The sequence below is a fragment of the Leptodactylus fuscus genome, chromosome 3 (genome assembly GCF_031893055.1).
Source record: "Leptodactylus fuscus isolate aLepFus1 chromosome 3, aLepFus1.hap2, whole genome shotgun sequence".
NCBI classification, from domain to species: domain Eukaryota; kingdom Metazoa; phylum Chordata; class Amphibia; order Anura; family Leptodactylidae; genus Leptodactylus; species Leptodactylus fuscus.
In genome coordinates, this window is record NC_134267.1 from 166,867,292 (window position 1) to 166,887,170 (window position 19,879).

A 19,879-nucleotide genomic window follows, 5' to 3' on the forward strand; every position below is an offset into this window, starting at 1 on the left:
CTCACTTTTACATGTAAGCTTGCATTTAGTAATTAGAAGGAAAGCAATGTACCTGAGCTAGTCTGCGGAAACACGGTATTCAATGAGTCATTAGAAGCAAAAATCTAAGAAGGGCTTACTGTACATTAAGGTTTGTACAACTATTATAGGATAAAATGTATAGCTCTAATTATTGTATATTGAAATGCATACAGCAGCATGGAGAAATAATTCTGGAAAGGTACTTAAAGAAATTGCATCAAGATGTTTAGGTAATTTGGAATTATTCAGTGATAACAAAGAATACAATATATGCAATGCTAAAAAGCTCAAGCTGAAAAACACATACACATAAAAGTAAGTTCAGTTTACGTCCCCTTTCTAACCACCTTATTAGTAACCGTCTCTTGTTTGGATGAGCTGCCAATGGATTCGACCATAAACAGAGGAGCTCTCTATGGTCCAGCACGTCTCAGAAACCTAGCCATGATTTCCTTATTATGGACAGGTTGTCAGAATATTACTCGGACAAGAACATAACAGGCCACAATACAAAAATTAGACCAAAACAACTCAGATGGTTAGAAAAAACTCAAGATGGTTGTTAAAACTCTTCAAAAATTTTACTTCTATTTGAAAAAATTTAGATGAAAAACCCGTTTAAGAACTCATGTTTCTCATTAAACAAATTCAATACAAATACAAGTTTGTTTCCCTGAGCACTTTTTTGCAAAATTTCTGTGCAACAATGACACTTGTACAACCTTATGCACAAATATGGCTTACAGCTTTGTACAAGTGGAAAATATACAGTACTTCTATGGGGCCCTGCTGCACCTTTGCATGCGTTAGATTTCATATAGAGGCCAATTGTGTTTTTTTCTGTCCGATTATATATGAATGTGTCAGAAAAATTGAGCTAATGTTAGGCAATCGAGGATGAAAACATTTGATCCGTTGACTTCTGTGAGCAAATCAATACAGCGGTATTCTTCTTAGAAGTCAATGGTCACGTTACTTTCATGTAAGTGTATTGACTTTCCTAATTGCTATAAATACATTTTTCAGTTTTTGAAAATGTTGTCAATTTCTACTTGTTCTATACATTTCTATGGCTTACTGTCTTCTCTGTGACTGAACACCGCATCTTGTATGAGCCTGAAAAGTACAAAATAAAAGGAGTACCATGAAAGGTCTGACTATATGTATGTACACAATCATGAAAGCATTTAAAATGGACCTTTCATATCCTCGGGCACACGTGGTTTTATACACCGCTAGAAAGCCAGCAGTGCTCTGAATTCAGCGCACTGTCGGCTTTCCCGTTATGTCCCATGGGGTAAGAGATATCGGTGCAATTACCGATAGATCTTCACTGTCAGAAGGGCGTTCCTGACAGTCTAGCTGGGAACACTCCTCCTGACAGTACTGTGGGTAGCACTATACTGTCAGTGGGGGCGTTCCCTACCGCCCAGCCATAACATTGAGCAGTGAGGAATGCCCCTCCTGACAGTACTATGTGTAGTGCTAAACTCTCAGAGGGGGTGTTCCTGACTGCCCAGAAATGATGCTGAGCAGTGAGGAATGCCCCCCCCCCCCCGACTCATCCATAGACTAGTACTGTCAGGAGGGGAGGGGGAATTCCTCCACGCTCAGAAATGTATGCCAGCAAAGATCTCCCATAGATTTCTCATGAGCCCTTTCCTTGATAAGTCAGACCCACTGAGTACCTTGAAATAAAGTTTGGTTCCTCCATTGCAGAGATATAGCCTTTTATTATCAATATGCAAACAAGCTCTTTGAAGCAATACCGGTGTTGTTGTTGCTCCAGATAAGCAGCAAAGCCCTTTTTTCTCCTAAGAGCTCATTTGCACATTGAGACACCAATTCCCAAGGAGAAAACACTATTTGATCCCAGGGGCTCTGTCCTATCTGTGGGGCCGGGTTGATATAGTGGGTTTTGGTGACAGACTCTGTATAAAATTTTAATAATGAATTACCTCACTTATGGTGAAAGCTATTGGTGGATTTGTCTTTATCAAACAGGTAGAAGTAAAGCTGTTCATACACATGAGATTGTCAGTCGGACATGTCAGTCAGAACCACTTATATCAGTGGGACCAAATTAGAATCAATATCAGGAAGCTGAAGATCAGAACCAATGTTAGAAAGTATTATTTTACTGATAAGAGTAGATGAACAAACTTCCAGCAAATGTGGTTGGGAAATCTGCAATAGGTGAATTTATACACTCACCGGCCACTTTATTAGGTACACCTGTCCAACTGCTTGTTAACACTTAATTTCTAATCAGCCAATCACATGGCGGCAACTCAGTGCATTTAGGCATGTAGACATGGTCAAGACAATCTCCTGCAGTTCAAGCCGAGCATCAGTATGGGGAAGAAAGGTGATTTGAGTGCCTTTGAACGTGGCATGGTTGTTGGTGCCAGAAGGGCTGGTCTGAGTATTTCAGAAACTGCTGATCTACTGGGATTTTCACGCACAACCATCTCTAGGGTTTACAGAGAATGGTCCGAAAAAGAAAAAACATCCAGTGAGCGGCAGTTCTGTGGGCGGAAATGCGTTGTTGATGCCAGAGGTCAGAGGAGAATGGCCAGACTGGTTCGAGCTGATAGAAAGGCAACAGTGACTCAAATAGCCACCCGTTACAACCAAGGTAGCCAGAAGAGCATCTCTGAATGCACAGTACGTCGAACTTTGAGGCAGATGGGCTACAGCAGCAGAAGACCACACCGGGTGCCACTCCTTTCAGCTAAGAACAGGAAACTGAGGCTACAATTTGCACAAGCTCATCGAAATTGGACAATTGAAGATTGGAAAAACGTTGCCTGGTCTGATGAGTCTCGATTTCTGCTGCGACATTCGGATGGTAGGGTCAGAATTTGGCGTCAACAACATGAAAGCATAGATCCATCCTGCCTTGTATCAACGGTTCAGGCTGGTAGTGGTGGTGTCATGGTGTGGGGAATATTTTCTTGGCACTCTTTGGGCCCCTTGGTACCAATTGAGCATCGTTGCAACGCCAAAGCCTACCTGAGTATTGTTGCTGACCATGTCCATCCCTTTATGACCACAATGTACCCAACATCTGATGGCTACTTTCAGCAGGATAATGCGCCATGTCATAAAGCTGGAATCATCTCAGACTGGTTTCTTGAACATGACAATGAGTTCACTGTACTCCAATGGCCTCCACAGTCACAAGATCTCAATCCAATAGAGCATCTTTGGGATGTGGTGGAACGGGAGATTCGCATCATGGATGTGCAGCCGACAAATCTGCGGAAACTGTGTGATGCCATCATGTCAATATGGACCAAAATCTCTGAGGAATGCTTCCAGCACCTTGTTGTATCTATGCCACGAAGAATTGAGGCAGTTCTGAAGGCAAAAGGGGGTCCAACCCGTTACTAGCATGGTGTACCTAATAAAGTGGCCGGTGAGTGTACATGCCCAGGATAAGCACATCTATCCTAAAAAAAAAAAAAAAAAAAAAGGAAACAATATAATGGCAGAAGTAGATGGACCACTAAGTTGTTTTTTTTTTTGGATGGTTTCCTAAAACTACTGGCTCTTGATGGCAAATACACAAGAAAGAAAGGTTAGTCATGTTAAATTTCAACATGGCTGATCCATTGGCAGAGGTTTCTGACAGCAGATTATTACCCTCATTCTATTTAAGGTACATACACACTCGGAAAGTGCGAGTTTCTGGCTACTAGTACTTGCATTCTATGATACAAATAATATTCATATTTCCGCACTGTACTGTGTAATAATAATACTGTACTGCACTGCTTATTCTGCAGGATGGATTTAACTTATATGGTGCACAGACATTTTTTCTGTGTTTGGAGGACGAAACAGGAGCATCCTTTGGTGTCTTTTTAATGAACAGCAATGCAATGGGCAAGTATATTTATAACTCTAATTATGAACTTATTCTGTACAAGAAATATTGTATATGACAGTTTATTGGTATTGACATTGTGAGACTAAGCTGTGGGTAGACATGAAGTGTAGTTACCATTACTACTACTATCCTGATTGTGGGGATAACGTCTATCCTTAGGGAGAGACCACCTTCTCAGGTGTGTGGCTGTATAAGTCTCCACACCCCTAAGAAGGTGGTCTCTCCCTAAGGATAGACGTTATCCCCACAATCTGCTCTTTCAGCCTCTCACTTAAACCAAATCAATTCTCTCTAGGCTGTGCTGATGAAGTCCAACCAGACAGAAACGGCGCCGTCCGTAGCTGAGAAATTGATTTGGTTATAACCTCGCATCATGCAGTAAAGACTTCTGGGAAGTCGGGCATGTTGTTCAGGGTGCTTGCTATAGAGGGCAGCATAACAGAGGCACTGTATTCCTGTTTACATCTTGGGAGACAGATTTGCATATTCATCCCATACTACTATCCTTTCATATTTTTTACTCCACTTTACATTACAGATGTAATAATTCAGCCTGCACCAGCAATTACTTATAGAACAATTGGAGGAATCCTGGACTTTTATGTATTTGTTGGCAACAATCCCGAAGAAGTTGTTATGGAGTATCTAGAGGTACATTTTACTTTTGGGTTTCATCACACAATAACGTGTATATTAAAACCACACAGGCCAATACAGAATTTAGTGGGAATAAAAAGGTTATTTAGTGAATTAGTTTTTATTATCAAAAGGACACAGAAATACATCTTATATTACAAAACGTTTTCTTTCATTTTTGTTTTCTTGTTTCTTTTATTTATGTTGCTAAAATCCTCATTTTTTTGCTAGTTTTTTACACATGCCCCCTACTCCTTTACATATTTTGGCTGATTATTCCACCCATAAATAGAAATATACTGTAGATGAATCAATGGAGGCCTGATGTATTTAATAGTATGATAGCTATATGTTTATATCTTTAAGTCTATCTATCTATCTATCTATCTATCTATCTATCTAACATCTATCTATTTATCTACATATAAGTCTTGTTCTGTATCACTATTGTATTTTAGTTTATTGGAAGACCATACATGCCAGCATATTGGACTCTTGGGTTTCATCTCAGTCGATGGGGCTACAAATCACTTGATGAAGTAAAGGACGTGGTTACAAGAAATAGGAACCTTCAAATACCATATGTAAGTAGAGAATGGACACATAAGTAGATGCTGCTGCACAATGCAGTGTTAGGTGTACTGTAGTTTCTGAACTACACTGAATGTTGTCACCCCTGAAATTGAAATCCAATAGTCCATGAGATTATATTTTTGAAGGTAGTGTATTACAACTAAATATTACATTTTTACACCAGGGTTCATCTAGCCTTTTTGCTTAGAAGAAAAGGCAAGCATGTTGTATCCTGATTGTCTCTCCACTAGATGAGATGCTACCCTAAAAATATTGTCAGAGTCACTGCCATCCCAATAGCCACTATCTTTAAGTCTATCAGAGGTTGCTGCAGTGACCTGTCTCAGCCTTTGAATGACTATGAGAGCATTCCCAGCCATTTTCTTCTATTTGATGGGTGCAGAAAGTGGAACGCAGCTGGTGACTGGAGCACAATTGAATCTACAGCTGTTTGCATACCTTTTTCAGTCATTTTTAAATAATTGTAGAATCCCTTTTAATAGTGGAAAATAAGTGTAAAAAAAAAAATTAAAATGAGCCACATAGCCTACTAGCCTCTGCCCGTGACTTTGTCTGCTTGTTGTTGGCGTCGATGATCTGCCTATATTCAGCAAATTGTTGATGTCAATGATCTGCCTGCTCCGGCGTTTCAGCAGCTCTCTAGCTGGCCTGCTGCTGAACTTTTTCCTCGTGCCGTGTCTGTGATCGTTCCAGCATCTCAGCAGCTCGCTGGAACACCATATAATGAGCGTTTTGTTGGTGTTGATGATCCGCCTGCTCTAGCATTTCAGCTGCTCTAAGAGCCACTTGACACCTAGCTTTCTCAAGCCTCCTCAGCTCTACTTGAGGAGAACTCTGTTGACTTCTGGCTACCTTCATAGCGCTCATTGTTTTAGAATTTTGCAACAAATTAGATTTTCTTTTTCTCGGTATGTTTAAAATTTACAAACTGCCAATGTAGATTAAAGGAGTTTTCCCATGTCAGTGTCTCAGCACTGGAGTAGATCAGAAAATATGCAAATGCTTGTACACAATGACTCAGTGTTATCTGAGTGTTAACATAAAGAGATAATAGACCAGGTTTTATCAGTCTGCTGCCAAGAGCAGTTTAATATAGTATATGAACATAGATTCATAACAGTCGTGAAGCCATGCTATTTACAAGGATAATAAGTAGTTTATGTGTTAATCCAGGTTACAAACTATTTGCCAAATTTCATCCAAATCCATTCAGCCATTTTTGTGTGATTGACTAACAAACATCCAAACTTTCACATTTATAATATTAGTCTAGGGATGTTGGTGTAAATACATTCACCTACATTATGAATAATTAACTATATTGACATTTGTGTCGGAGGGTGTCAGGAGCTTCCATTATGTCATATCAGATAAAATATGTATATTTATATATTTGTCTTTCACTTATTTTAGGATGTCCAATTTACTGACATTGACTACATGGAAAACAGAAAAGATTTCACCTATGACAAAGTAAACTTTGCAGATCTTCCAAACTTTGCTGATTTTCTGCATGCTGGTGGACAAAGATATATCATCATATTGGTAGGTTTAAAGGGGAAGTATGTCTTACCATAACACCTTTAAATGTCAGGAGACTTTTAATTTTTTTTTTTTACTTTCTAGCAGCATTTGGATTATTAATACATTCTATCGTATACTTTATTAACAAATTTTGGTTTACTTCTATGAAATCCTGTGCTGAAATCCACCTTCGGTCTGTTTCCCTATTTCTAGGCTCTTCTATAGGTTGCTACCAATGTTACATCATGGACATTATAAAACATATGAAAAAAAGCAATTCTCACACTTCAAGTGATACCAAGATCACAGCTCTAACTTATTATTTCTGGACATATCACCAGTTGAAAGCAATTGGGATTTGCAATTTTATATGCAGCTTGAAAGTTTAGGTACACTTTGGTTATCAGGCATATGTTAGATCTTAAAGGGTTTTTTTTTCCCAATGCATAACACTTAGGTATCCCATGCACATCTACTACTCCATTCACTTCTATGGGATTGACTGACAGCACAACATTTCTTCTGTCCCACAAAGGTTAATGGAGTGGTTATGCATACGCACTATTGATTCACTCACACAGAGGATGCTGAAACCTCCGTTTTAAGGAACAAGTGGTTGATTTTTTTGTGGGAAAAAATAATAGTATTCTTCTTAGCACAGTAATTAGAATACTTGTAACATTGCCCCATTAGGAGAACCCTCTATGTGCCTTATTAGGGCACATCAATGCCAACTTGTAGGAACAGCTGCCGAAAAAAACTGTTCCACTTGGTCTGCCATGATTTCACTGTTCATGTATGACTTACTTTAATCTCAATGCATCTGGCTTGTAGTGTTATTTGAATTTCTTCTGCTACAAAAATGAGTTTTTTAGGTTCTAAAAATTTGCTGTTAGTTGAAGTGAAGATTAAAATTTGGGAATGGAAGTATTATGTAGGGTGGAAGTTGTGGTCTTAATCAAATTGATATGAAATGTTTGGTTCTGTTGTTATAGGATCCTGCTATTTCCAATGGAAGACTAGTGGGTGATCTACCGTATGAAGCTTATGAAAGTGGACAGAGACTTGGTGTGTGGGTAAATGAATCTGATGGCCAAACCCCCCTTGTTGGAGAGGTACAGTCTATACAATTTAATCTTTTATGTATTAATATTAGCTATATTGTTTTGTTATTGTTTTGTGGAAATTAGATGAAAGGATGTCAAATTGTAAAATGTTTCTTTATGCCACTAACTCAATTTTATTCCATCAATAAGCCATACCATAAGTTACTCAGATCAAAGTCCCTTGACCTGCAAGTTTAGCCTATCTTCACTATCAAAGTCTAACCTCTACTGGTCTCTAAATCTTATCTTATCTACTTCTCTTCATACACTGGATAATGCATACTCTTGTCTGTAAATTACTCTACATTTCCCATACAATATATTATGAAGCACAAATGAGCACCTCGAAACCTTTGTATTTTGTTATTAGTGTCTATGTCTACAGTAAAGACTTGGAAGGAGTTGGTTAAACCCATCTTGGTCAACCATAGAGACAATCTTATTAACATGTTTCAATGCATTAAAGGTCATATCTGTAGATATGCCACTTGCTCTACTTGAGTTGGCACCACAGTGCACAAAACTTATAAGGATCAGACAGATGGATTTCAACTGTCCCGTCTTTACAGGACAAATGCATTGCTTCAAGTGTGCCTGGGAGTTGAGTGAGATCTCGGCTGAAAAAGTGTGCAACAGACACCTATATTATATGTATCACCAGTATTAAAATAATATAACTAATGACTATAGTCATTACAGACATAAGGATTAAGGCCGGGGCCCCACGGGCCGGAAGCGCCACAGTAAAAATCGCAGCGTTTTACAGTACTTGCAAAGTGGATGGGATTCTTGCGAATCCCATGCCCACTTTGCAGAAAAAATTGCAGCTCGGACACACTGCGATTTCCAAAACCGTTACGGTTTTGAAAATTGCAGCATTTCAATTATGTCTATGGAAACGATGGCGGCTTTCCCATAGATATAATTGTAACAGAAAGTCCGCGGAGGAGGGGCCACACGGTGGCTCAGTGGTTAGCACTGCAGCCTTGCAGCGCTGGAGTCCTGGTGTTCAAATCCTGCCAAGGGCAAAAAACCATCTGCAAGGAGTTTGTATGTCCTCCCCGTGTTTGCATGGATTTCCAGCCCATATTCCAAAAAAAGACATACTGATAGGGAAAAATGTACATTGTGAGCTCTATGTGGGGCTCACAATCTACATTAAAAAAAAAAAAAAAAAAAAAGAAAGTCCGCGGAGGAAAACTCTACGAACTTTATGTTGAAAGCGTTGTGGAAAGAACCTCAATGCGTTCACGTCGCGGTTCTTCCCGCAGCAATTTAGCGCAGTGGTTCCGGCCCGTGGGGCCTTAGCGTAAAAAAGGGATAGATGTGTGCCTAATGTTGAAAGGTACAAGGCCTCATAATCAATATAGCAATACATGATTTATATTTGATCTAATAAGGCCATACTCTTCCCTACGTATTTTTCATGAAATGTAATTTCTTTTTCTGTATTTTAGGTCTGGCCTGGAGTTACTGTATTCCCTGATTATACTAATGATGTGTGCACAAAGTGGTGGGTGGATGAATGTCTGAAATTTTATCAGCAAGTCAAATATGATGGAATATGGATTGTAAGTAAAATATATTTATACTTCAGAATTACGTACTTCTATTGTAAATTCATAATTGCACATAATATTTGCTCTATTTCTATTTACTAGTAAGCCGCTAATTTTGTATAATCTCACACTAACAGAACTGATCAGAGTACACAAGATAATAATACATTTTATTATAATACATTTTATTTATATAGTGTCAACATATTCCGCAGCGCTGTACAATTTGTAGGGTACAGACAAAAAGATACATACAAAGAAATAGTCACTTCACACAATGGGACTGAGGGCCCTGCTCACAAGAGCTTACAATCTATGAGGAAGAGGGGGTGACACAAGAGGTAGCAGGGGCGGCATTGCTTATACAATGATCAGACAATTTTGTAATAGAGGTTACAGTCATTACACAAACATAAAACTGTATGAGCCGTCACCAGTCGTGTCCTTTAATGTGCAGATAGTGCCTGGGCATAAAGTAAGCCTGAAACGGCATCATATCATGTGATCAGGTAATGTGGGAGCTGGAACAGAGGAGGGTTCATTTTAGGGATTCTAATTACAAAAGGGTTTACATTAGGAATTGTGATAGGCCTGTCTGAAAAGATGTGTCTTTATGTTGCGCACAAGATAAAATCAATCTTCATCATATTCACTTGAGACTACAAGATCAAAATGTTAGAATTCAGATTAAATAATGTTAATTGTATTAGAAGCAGCTGACTATTGCAGGCCTACATTATACATTACATTGTATGAATGTGCTGATTTTCAGAAGATCAACCAACAATGTGATGGGTATCGCCTAGTAGTATACTGATATCTAATTTTGCAAGGGAAAATGAATAAGACAAGATGAAATACAATATGCCCAATATATGATCCTGTATTTTATCCTCCCTATTGTGATAAAAATGAATTGTTGGTCTATGCAAAAAAATACAGAGGGTAAGACAATATTGAGCATTTGGTTGCCAACTATCTCATATATAAGAATGGTTAGCAGAAAGAAGAGGGAAGAGTTACGTTATTAGTGTCTTTGGAGCTCTTCAGTTTCCACTACTATTGCTCTACTGTGCTGTATGTTTGCATTACCATTGACATAATGATGACCTGTACTGTACTACTTATATACCTTATATACTTGAGAGTAATCTTAATATTATCTAAACAGGATATGAATGAAGTCTCCAACTTTGTGAGAGGATCAAGTAAAGGATGTGAAATTAACAAGTGGAACTATCCCCCATACACACCTGGTAAGACATTGTAAAGCAATAGAGATGAGCGAACACTAAAATGTTCGGGGTTCGAAATCCGATTCGAATAGCCGCACACTGCTCGACTGTTCGAACGGGTTTCGAACCCCATTATAGTCTAGGGGGGAAATGCTCGTTTCAGGGGTACGCAACATTCGATCAAATTTTACTTACCAAGTCCATGAGTGAGGGTCGGGCTGGATTCTTCTCCCAGCGCAGCGTCCCCGCGTCCTCTTCCGGCCTTGAATTCACTCTGCCCGCACTACAAGTGGACATGCGCAGTCGGCTCTGCCCAGGCCCGATGCCTGGCAGAGTGAATGCAGAGCCGGAAGAGGACGCGGGGACGCTGCGCAAGGAGAAGACTTCTAAAGGTAGGAGAAGAACCAGCTTTGATTGGCAATGTATAGCATTCTGCCAATCAATACTGGTTCTGCATCGAATCTTAACTTCAAACAGGTAGTAGTACTTGATCGGGTACGAGTATTTAGAATACCGTAGTATTCGATCGAATACCTACTCGATCGAGTACTACTCGCTCATCTCTATAAAGCAACATTCATAGTAGAACTTAAAAATGTACTCTAGTCTATTGTTATAAATAAGGCCTCTTTTATATGAAAAATGTGTGCTTAAAGTGAATATTATAGCCAAGGCATGTCAATGTGCTGTTTTTCCAGTTTGCCGACTGAAAGTTAGAGACTTGAAGGCTAAAACCCCACAATGGGGAAACTGCATTTTTGGCTGCTGTGAAAACGTTACGGATAAAGATGCTACTTTTTACAGTGCCAGAAAAGTGAATGAGATTTTATTAAATTTATCTACACATTATGAAAAAAGAGCTGCAGAAAAATAGCATTTTTGAAAAATACAGAACATTAATTTTAGCTGTGGAATGGCAAGTGTTTTCCCCATAGCGTAAGACAGAGAAAAATGCAGCAAAAGCTCAATGGAAAACAATGTGGAAAAAAAACTTGTTTCTGATGCTTTTTTCACCAGCATTTGCTATATGGGGCTTTGGCCTAACAAGGTTTTCTGATTAATGGGGTTGTACTATAGATAGCACTTATCCCCTAGTCCCAAAATAAGTGTCTTATTGGAGTATATACTTTAAATTTTCCTATACACTTAAGGAGCTTGTCTGGCTTATATAATCTATTTTGAGGCATTCTGTGGTTATAGATGTGGTCTTGCATTTTAGACATAAATCAGTTGCCCAGAGTAGGGGTCTGCTAAAAAACATGTTATCTTCTCAAAGATTTTTCTTGTCAGCTTATAAGGGTCCGTTCACACAGAGTAAAGTGGCACGATAACTCGCGCAAGAATCAGAGCTGAAGAAAAAACTCCCATTGACTTCAATGTGTTCTGTTTTCCATGTGGAACACATTGAAATCAATAGGAGGGTTTTTTGCCCATTGCCCATTTGCCCATTGCGTAGAAAATGGAACCCATTGAAGTCAATGGGAGTCTTTTTTTCAGCGCTGATTCTTACGCGAGTTATTGTGCCAGAATCAGCGCCACTTTACTCTGTGTGCACAGACCCTAATAAAGACAACCCCTGAAGTGGTACAAACTATTCTAGCAAAGAAGACTGTAAAAAGTGGAAGACTCTAGTTTTTTGCTTAATACCCGATCATTAGCCAAATATTTGTCATAGGTACCCTTTTGGCGAACTGTACATTTGGCCAATATACCTTGGTATACCTTAACAGCTGTATTGAATATGCTTGTAGTCAACAATTTTATCAATACAAGCATACACAAAACAAATATTATCTATATTGGATTTTTTTTTGTTAATGAGAGTCAATGGCAGGAACATACAACTATATAATCATATGACCTGGTGACACTACAGTATACGAAAATTCACTGTAATGTTACAAAATGTAAAAAAAAAATAAAGCAGTGTGAACATAGCCAAGCAAGTCATAGTCAAGCTCATTGACAGGATTGATTATGAAACCGTATAATAATTTTCCCTGTACATAGAATTCCAAATCTCTCTTACTCTATCAGAATAAAAAATGAGTATAACAGCGCGCTGCCTAAACTGATCTTTGTAACCTATTTCTACTTGCTATTTATTCTTAAGCCTAATAAACAAAACATAAGCTAGACACTAATTAACGTGTCACCTCAAAAGTGCTTCCAAAATATTTTAATAGTGGTTGTAAAGGTTAATGGCAGAGTTTGTCTGCAGCTTGACTTATTGATCACTTTGAACTATGATGTTCATTAAACAGCCTTAGTACAAGCTGCATGGTCATGTATCAAGGAGCTAGCACATTTATAATTCACTCTTCTAAGAAAAGTATCTTTGTAGGAATTAGATGAACAAAATGCGGCTAAAGGTTCCTAAAATATCTTTGCCTTTTTTATTTATTTTTCTTTAAGCAATTATGGATCGAGTGATGTTTTCAAAGACACTCTGTATGGATGCAAAACAAGCTTGGGGCTCCCATTATGATGTGCATAGTTTGTATGGATATGCAATGGCTCTTTCTACAGAAGAGTAAGTTATTATTATTATTATTATTATTATTATTATTATTATTATTATTTATGTCTCTAAGTGGGTCGTGTCCCAGCAAGGGGCAATGGCATTAGCGTAATCATTTTCTAAGAATGTGTACTTTACCCATCTTCTGCACCTCTTGGGCATTGTGCTGCTCTGGAGGATGCTCAATGGTTTTATTTAGATACTTGAGAAGCAATAGGTTAGTATATTTGGGAGTGTGACCATATTTTATGAATGTTTATTGGTTTTTCAGAAAAACAAGAACATTGCACAAGAGTCGGGGATTAAGGACTATAACAGTCATGTTTTTATCAAATAGACCCCCTGTTTGTAAACTATTTGTAAACTACCCCTAACCAAAGTTGTGTGCCATTACCTCTGAATAAACCATACAAAACAACCAAAAATTGAGGCAAACATAGCAAACAAAATGCTGAGTGCTATGTTTGCCTCAATTTTTGGTTGTTTTTTATTGGTTTTTCAGCCAAGGGAAATTGGACTCTTGCAGCATCCATCATTACTGGTATTTGTAAAGCAGATATTTTTAGAATAGCGCTAGTACATTATTATTATTATTATTATTATTATTATTATTATTATTATTGGTCAAGATCTTCAGATATCACTTCCTTGGATTTCTCATTTGAAGGCTATGATGTACTCTGTGAAGATCCAGGATGTGGGGCACATCCTTTAGTGGGTTACTGTCGTTGCTCCATATTAAAAACATTTCAATAACTCGATAATGAAAAAGCTATGTTAAAAAAGAGCACACATTGTTTGTCTTGTGCAATTCTCCATGTGTATGTGTCAAATGACCCCCTTCCCATTGAAAAAAGTTGAATCCAAAATGGTGGCTTTGCAGATGGCCACCAAGGGCTTCACCCGAGGTCAAATGTTTGCCCTCTTCCATGTAGTAATATGCCACAAACAGTAAGGTGATATCACCAACCACTTCCATTTTATCTGGGTGTATCCATACTTATGGCCCACCCTGTAGCTAAGAATTGCATTTCACTTTTCTTCAGCAGACTCATAGAGATGAATGGGACCACTGTCATTTGTGGTCCCATTATCAGAGACCTATTTCCTATCTTGTGGACAGAACATAACTACAATCTACCTGGATCTTGAAGACTCAGTTTATATTGATAAGCTATATTTTTTCTGAAGTTTCCCTCTCATATGAATATCTTTCATGCCAAAAACTATAAGAGTTAAAATCATATGGAATTTATTGACTACATACATATACAATAAAAAATACTGTAAAATGTCTGTATAGTCTATCTATCTATCTATCTATCTATCTATCTATCTATCTATCTGTTTATATATAAATTGACATATTTTAATACAAAAGTTTTCAATATATACAGAAGCTGTTAATATATATATATATATATATATATATATATACACACACACACGTGTGTGTGTGTGTAGAAATAGCATATAAAGCTAAAAGTGAATTTCTTTGTCAATCTGTAGCCTTTTTGAAAAAGTGAAATCATTCCATTATACATGTGATCAGGACAATAGTTGCAGTAAGCTATATTTTCTAATGGCTTTCATTTTCAGAGCCATCAAAGCTGTTTTCCCTGGAAAAAGAAGCATCATTTTTTCTCGATCTACTTTTGCTGGAGCAGGCAAATACTCAGGACATTGGCTAGGAGATAATGCTGCCAACTGGAATGATATTAAATGGGCTATACCAGGAATGCTTGAATTCAGTCTTTTTGGAATACCTTATGTAAGCACATTACATAAATAAGCCTGCAAAACAAATGGTCATCTATGGGAATTAGCACTAAATTGTGTTTATTTGTGTAGAACATCATGATTTATTTTATTGCCAATTGGATGTTTTACTGACAGTCAACACAGAGAGCAACTGAAAAATAGGCAACATTTGCAGCTAAATATTTCAGTGGCTTAAATGCTTTATAAGTAGAGATCTATTTATTTCTCTATTTATTCAGATACTATTTTCTGCTATTTCCTTCTTTGAAAATAAAGACTAAAATTTCAGATTTAATTAATTCCTTATAAAATATGAAATGCTAATTAATTCAATAAAATGCTAATTATTACATAGCCCATGATAATTCTTGCAAATATGGGGAATTACTCTTCTATAACCCATTTACCAATAAACAGTTTTATTTAATTCAATATATTCTAAATGTCTTTTGAATAGCATTAACTTTTTTTTTTTTTTTTTTAAAAAAGAGAGAATTAGAAAATATATATTTTATTTATAAAAAAAATCCACTTGAGGAATTCATCAATCCCTCACACCAGACTGGTATAGAGGGATTATACTGTGGTGCATATTTGGTGCAAGAGCCTTTCACACTTGCACCACAACCCCTGATCTAGCCTAACTTATCACAATGTGCTTATATGGACGCAGCGGGATGGGGATCAGGATGGGCCAGGGTGAGGATGCATCAGCCCGCCAAATTTATTATAACTTATATCACTCTTTTGGGCATGAGTTAAAATGGAAATCTACACCAGTTCCAAAATGATTTAGATTTCCATTCTGACCGTCCAAATGATGAAGATGCTGCAGTTTATATTATTTTTATGGATTTACAGATAAAACAACACTTCCCGAGGAATAAAGTGATGCCTAAAGCGTTACTCATTGGTAGCTACTGTGGATTGTAAGTCGATAGCCACTGAATTACAGGGCAGCCAACTAGGGATATCACTAGGAAGACAGTTTTATTTATTTTGGAGGACAGCTATTTTTAATATTTTTTACAAGGAATATTGCCGTAAGACTCAGTACTAGATGACTTTCCTAAAAAAAAAAAAAAAAAAAAAAAAAATCCATACTTTGTAAAAGGCAGGCAAGAAAGGGTTATTAAAATTCTGCTCTGATTCAAATGTGACTAATCATAAGTATAATCATAAATATATATTACATATTCATTTATATTTGTAAAAAAAAAATTGTATTTATGGACTTTTTCCACAATGGCTATTTATCAATGCAGCATAGGTGATAAATGTTTACTGATAACCCCACTGCTGGGACCCTAAACAGTGGCAAGAAAGGGGTCTCAGGTCCTCCATATCTCCTTACATTGTGTAGGAGTTAAGATGGAGGAACAGTTGAGAATGTGCTCTGTTAGTCTTTTCAATGATTATGAGATTTATTGAGACATCTAATGGCTCGTTCACATCTGCGCCCAGCCTCCGTTCTGCAGGTTTCCATTTCCTACACACAACAGAGGCAGAAGGCAGAAATCTGCAGGACTCTTTCAAACCCACTCATTTGAATGGGTTTGAAAGATGTCCAGCCGTGAGCGGCGGTGAGCGTTTTATGCTCTCCGCCACGAAACCGTTTTTTTAAATCCGGACACAGTCGGACATGCAGTACTGTGTGTCCGGTTTAGAAAAAACGGTTTCGCGGCGGAGAGCATAAAACACTCACCACCGCTCATGGCCGGACCGATCTGACAGGTTTCCGTCTTCTGCATGCAGAAGACGGAAACCACAGAATGGAGACCCGAACGCTAGTGTGAACCTAGCATAAATGGTGTATTGTTGGAGTGGTGGGTCCCCCAACAATTGGACATTTACTACCAATCCCATAGATTTTAAAATCAGAGAATGTAAGAGGAATATATAGTGATTGCAATCCAAAAAAACAACCCATGCTCACTAAATCATCCAGATAGAAGTCCTTTATTCTCATTCACTTACACAATGCATTTTGGGAAGTTCTCTCCCATTTTCAAGTGTACAAAATGAAGTAATATACCAACTTTTTATATACAAGCATATAAGGGAGCTCCTTCACCATTTGGGAGGTTCTCTAACCCAAACAGCAAAAAAACAATAATGAAATGAATCCCATCATTAAACTCCACATATAACAGAAGACTGTTTTTTGTATTTTATAGATAGATAGATAGATAGATAGATAGATAGATAGATAGATAGATAGATAGATGATAAGATTTCCATTGTGGAAAAACCCATTTAAAGCTGGTACATGAAAGTCTAATTGGTATATACAATAAATATTAATGTTTCAATATTTTTCCTTAGATTGGAGCTGATATTTGTGGTTTCTTTGATGATTCCTCTGAAGATCTCTGCAACCGGTGGATGCAAGTTGGGGCATTTTATCCATTTTCTAGAAACCACAATGCAGAGAATTACAAGGTATCTATTTTAATCTGATGACAACACATAGTTATACAGAACATTTTCCTACAGTATTAACACATACAATGCTATTTTATTACATTAACAGAATATTAGTATACAGATGCACTTATTAGTGTATGTTAACATAGTAATAAGTGTCTTCAATGTATAAGGTGGTCATTTGGTTGCATTATACAATTATCTTTTAAAGAGGACCTTTCATGTCCTCGGGCACATGTGGTTTTGTATACCGCTAAAAAGCCAGCAGTGCGCTAAATTCAGCGCAATGTAGGCTTTCCGGTTATGTGCCCCAGTGGAAAAGCTATCAGTACATTTACCGATAGCTTTTCACTGTTCCTGAAAATCTAACTGGGAATGCCCCTACTGACAGTACTTTGTGTAGTGCTATACTGTGAGGGGGTGTTCCTTACCACCCAGCGATGATGCTGAGCAGTGAGGAACACCCCCCAGTACTAGTCTATGCATGAGTACTGTCGGGAGGGTCATGATTGGGTAGTAAGGAACGCCCCCTCATGGTATAGCGCTACACAAAGTACTGTCAAGAGGGGCGTTCCCAGTTAGATTGTCAGGAATGCCCTTCTGACAGTGAAAAGCTATTGGTAATGGCACTGATATCTCTTGCCCCGGGCACATAATGGGAAATTTGACAGTCTGCTGAATTCAGCACACTGTCGACTTTCTAGCAATATGTGAAACCACATGTGCCCGAGGACCTGAAAGGTTCTTTTTAAGTATAAGGAAGTCACCTCAAAAATATAATCCCTATATGTATATATTCTCAAGTATGTCTACTACTCAGAAGCTGATTACTGTCGTGGAGAACTTACTTGACACTTCTGTGACTTACATGGATACACACAAATAATTTTGCAACAGCACTAAGAATATTATATATTTATAAAAATGTGGTTTTTACCGTGCACTTTGTTCATTTTGTGAAAACCCATCTGCAACAAAGCAACCTTAGATAGGACCTTACACTATAAAAAAATCACCTCTCTATTTAGCTGGACCAAAACTTACAAATGAATTTTAGTTCAGCCATAACTCGCTACTTTAAAACAGCCTTGGGCAGATGGGTGGAGTGCATTAACAAAACATGAGTCAATCCCACCCCCTTATACACAATGCAACAAACAAACTTGGTCAGCACTGACAAATAATATGAAGCATGTGTGCAGATGTATGTACATGGTACAAGGCAAACAGAAAATTGCAGCAGCACTATGTTAAAGCACTTGGAATATTATAACCATGTTTACTATATATAGTTTTAAAATGAGTTTCTTAGCACTTTGATTGTGAAAATCAATCTGTTACATGGACAGCCACTTACTTAAATGGCCACCATGCCATTTCACAAGTGGGCAGACTGGTCTTCCAAGATGATGAACACTGGAAAAGTAGGAAATAGGAAAAAATAGAAAAAAAAATATCAAGCTTTAAGCAGAAATTGAGCAGCAACAACAACATCAACTTCAAAGGTTCAAAGACTTGTGTTTCTATTTCTACTTTGTGCTTATTTTAAGTCATTAAATGACATTAAATGAATATTGTTTTATCTATTTATTCAATTTCAGCCACAAGACCCTGCTTCCTATGGACCAGATTCTGTTGTTGTAAAATCATCAAGGCATTATCTAAACATCCGATACACTCTGCTTCCATATCTTTACACCCTGTTCTACAAAGCACACACTAAAGGAGAAACTGTAGTGAGGCCTTTGCTTCATGAGTAAGTACAGATGTGTCCACGCTCGGCAACTTTTCAGTTTGGTTGAAGATTTGAGCTAGTTTTAAAACCAATTCAACACAAAATTATAACATGATAATAAAAGCAATGAAAGCCTGAAATCCACCCTCCAACAGTGGGAGGTCTCATGTAGACACAAATAGAATAGTTAATATATTACTTTATGATAACATGTCCCAAAACCGTACTGTATTGAAAAAAGCTGCTTAGCTTTTCTTGCACTTATTAGGGCATGTCCAGCCAATAGGACAGATCAGGGAGGGTGCACATCTCCCATAATTAATTTCTTTCTTCCAATTGTTGCTTTAAAAACTTTTTCTTTGAGGCACCATTGTAACTATGGGCGCATATAGACTAGTTCCCTGTAGTTTTTAATTCAATCTCTTAATGGTTGACAATATGTCTTTTAATAAGGCCTGTGGATTGGAATAAGTCCTGCATGGTCATCCTGTGCTGACAAGGAGTGAGTGTGTCTAATAACAGTTCAGGTCTTAGTCATTGCTGGAATAAGAGATAATGGTGTCCCTACATTGATATGGTCTCTGTACTTCCCTATTATATGTAATCATGGACTAGAGAAATCCTGTTACAGTCAGTCCTGGGAACCTAGAATGATGTCCTGAGTTATCTTAACCCAAATCCTGTTATCAGGGCACACCAGGGAAGATTTATTAGGACTGCCATTTCATTGTGGTCAAGTTATCAGGAACCTTACATGCATGAGAATATAATCCAGCCACAATACAGAAATCATTTATGGGTTTCGGTCAAGTTCTAAGCAAATTACTAAGCAAAATTGTATCAGACTTGTTCCTTAATTTTACCA

The 19,879-nt window shown here is 37.7% G+C and overlaps 1 protein-coding gene across 1 annotated transcript in view; it reads left to right on the forward strand.

Moving 5' to 3' along the window:
• Window positions 1–19,879, forward strand: part of SI (sucrase-isomaltase) — a 160,997-nt gene that overhangs the window by 24,202 nt on the left and 116,916 nt on the right. The window contains exons 8-18 of the mRNA XM_075268726.1: window positions 3,813–3,912; window positions 4,455–4,567; window positions 5,011–5,136; window positions 6,560–6,691; window positions 7,666–7,785; window positions 9,234–9,347; window positions 10,507–10,591; window positions 12,986–13,103; window positions 14,691–14,862; window positions 17,178–17,294; window positions 18,881–19,035. Coding sequence (XP_075124827.1) covers window positions 3,813–3,912; window positions 4,455–4,567; window positions 5,011–5,136; window positions 6,560–6,691; window positions 7,666–7,785; window positions 9,234–9,347; window positions 10,507–10,591; window positions 12,986–13,103; window positions 14,691–14,862; window positions 17,178–17,294; window positions 18,881–19,035 — 1,352 coding nt within the window. The remainder of the gene's footprint in view (window positions 1–3,812; window positions 3,913–4,454; window positions 4,568–5,010; window positions 5,137–6,559; window positions 6,692–7,665; window positions 7,786–9,233; window positions 9,348–10,506; window positions 10,592–12,985; window positions 13,104–14,690; window positions 14,863–17,177; window positions 17,295–18,880; window positions 19,036–19,879) is intronic.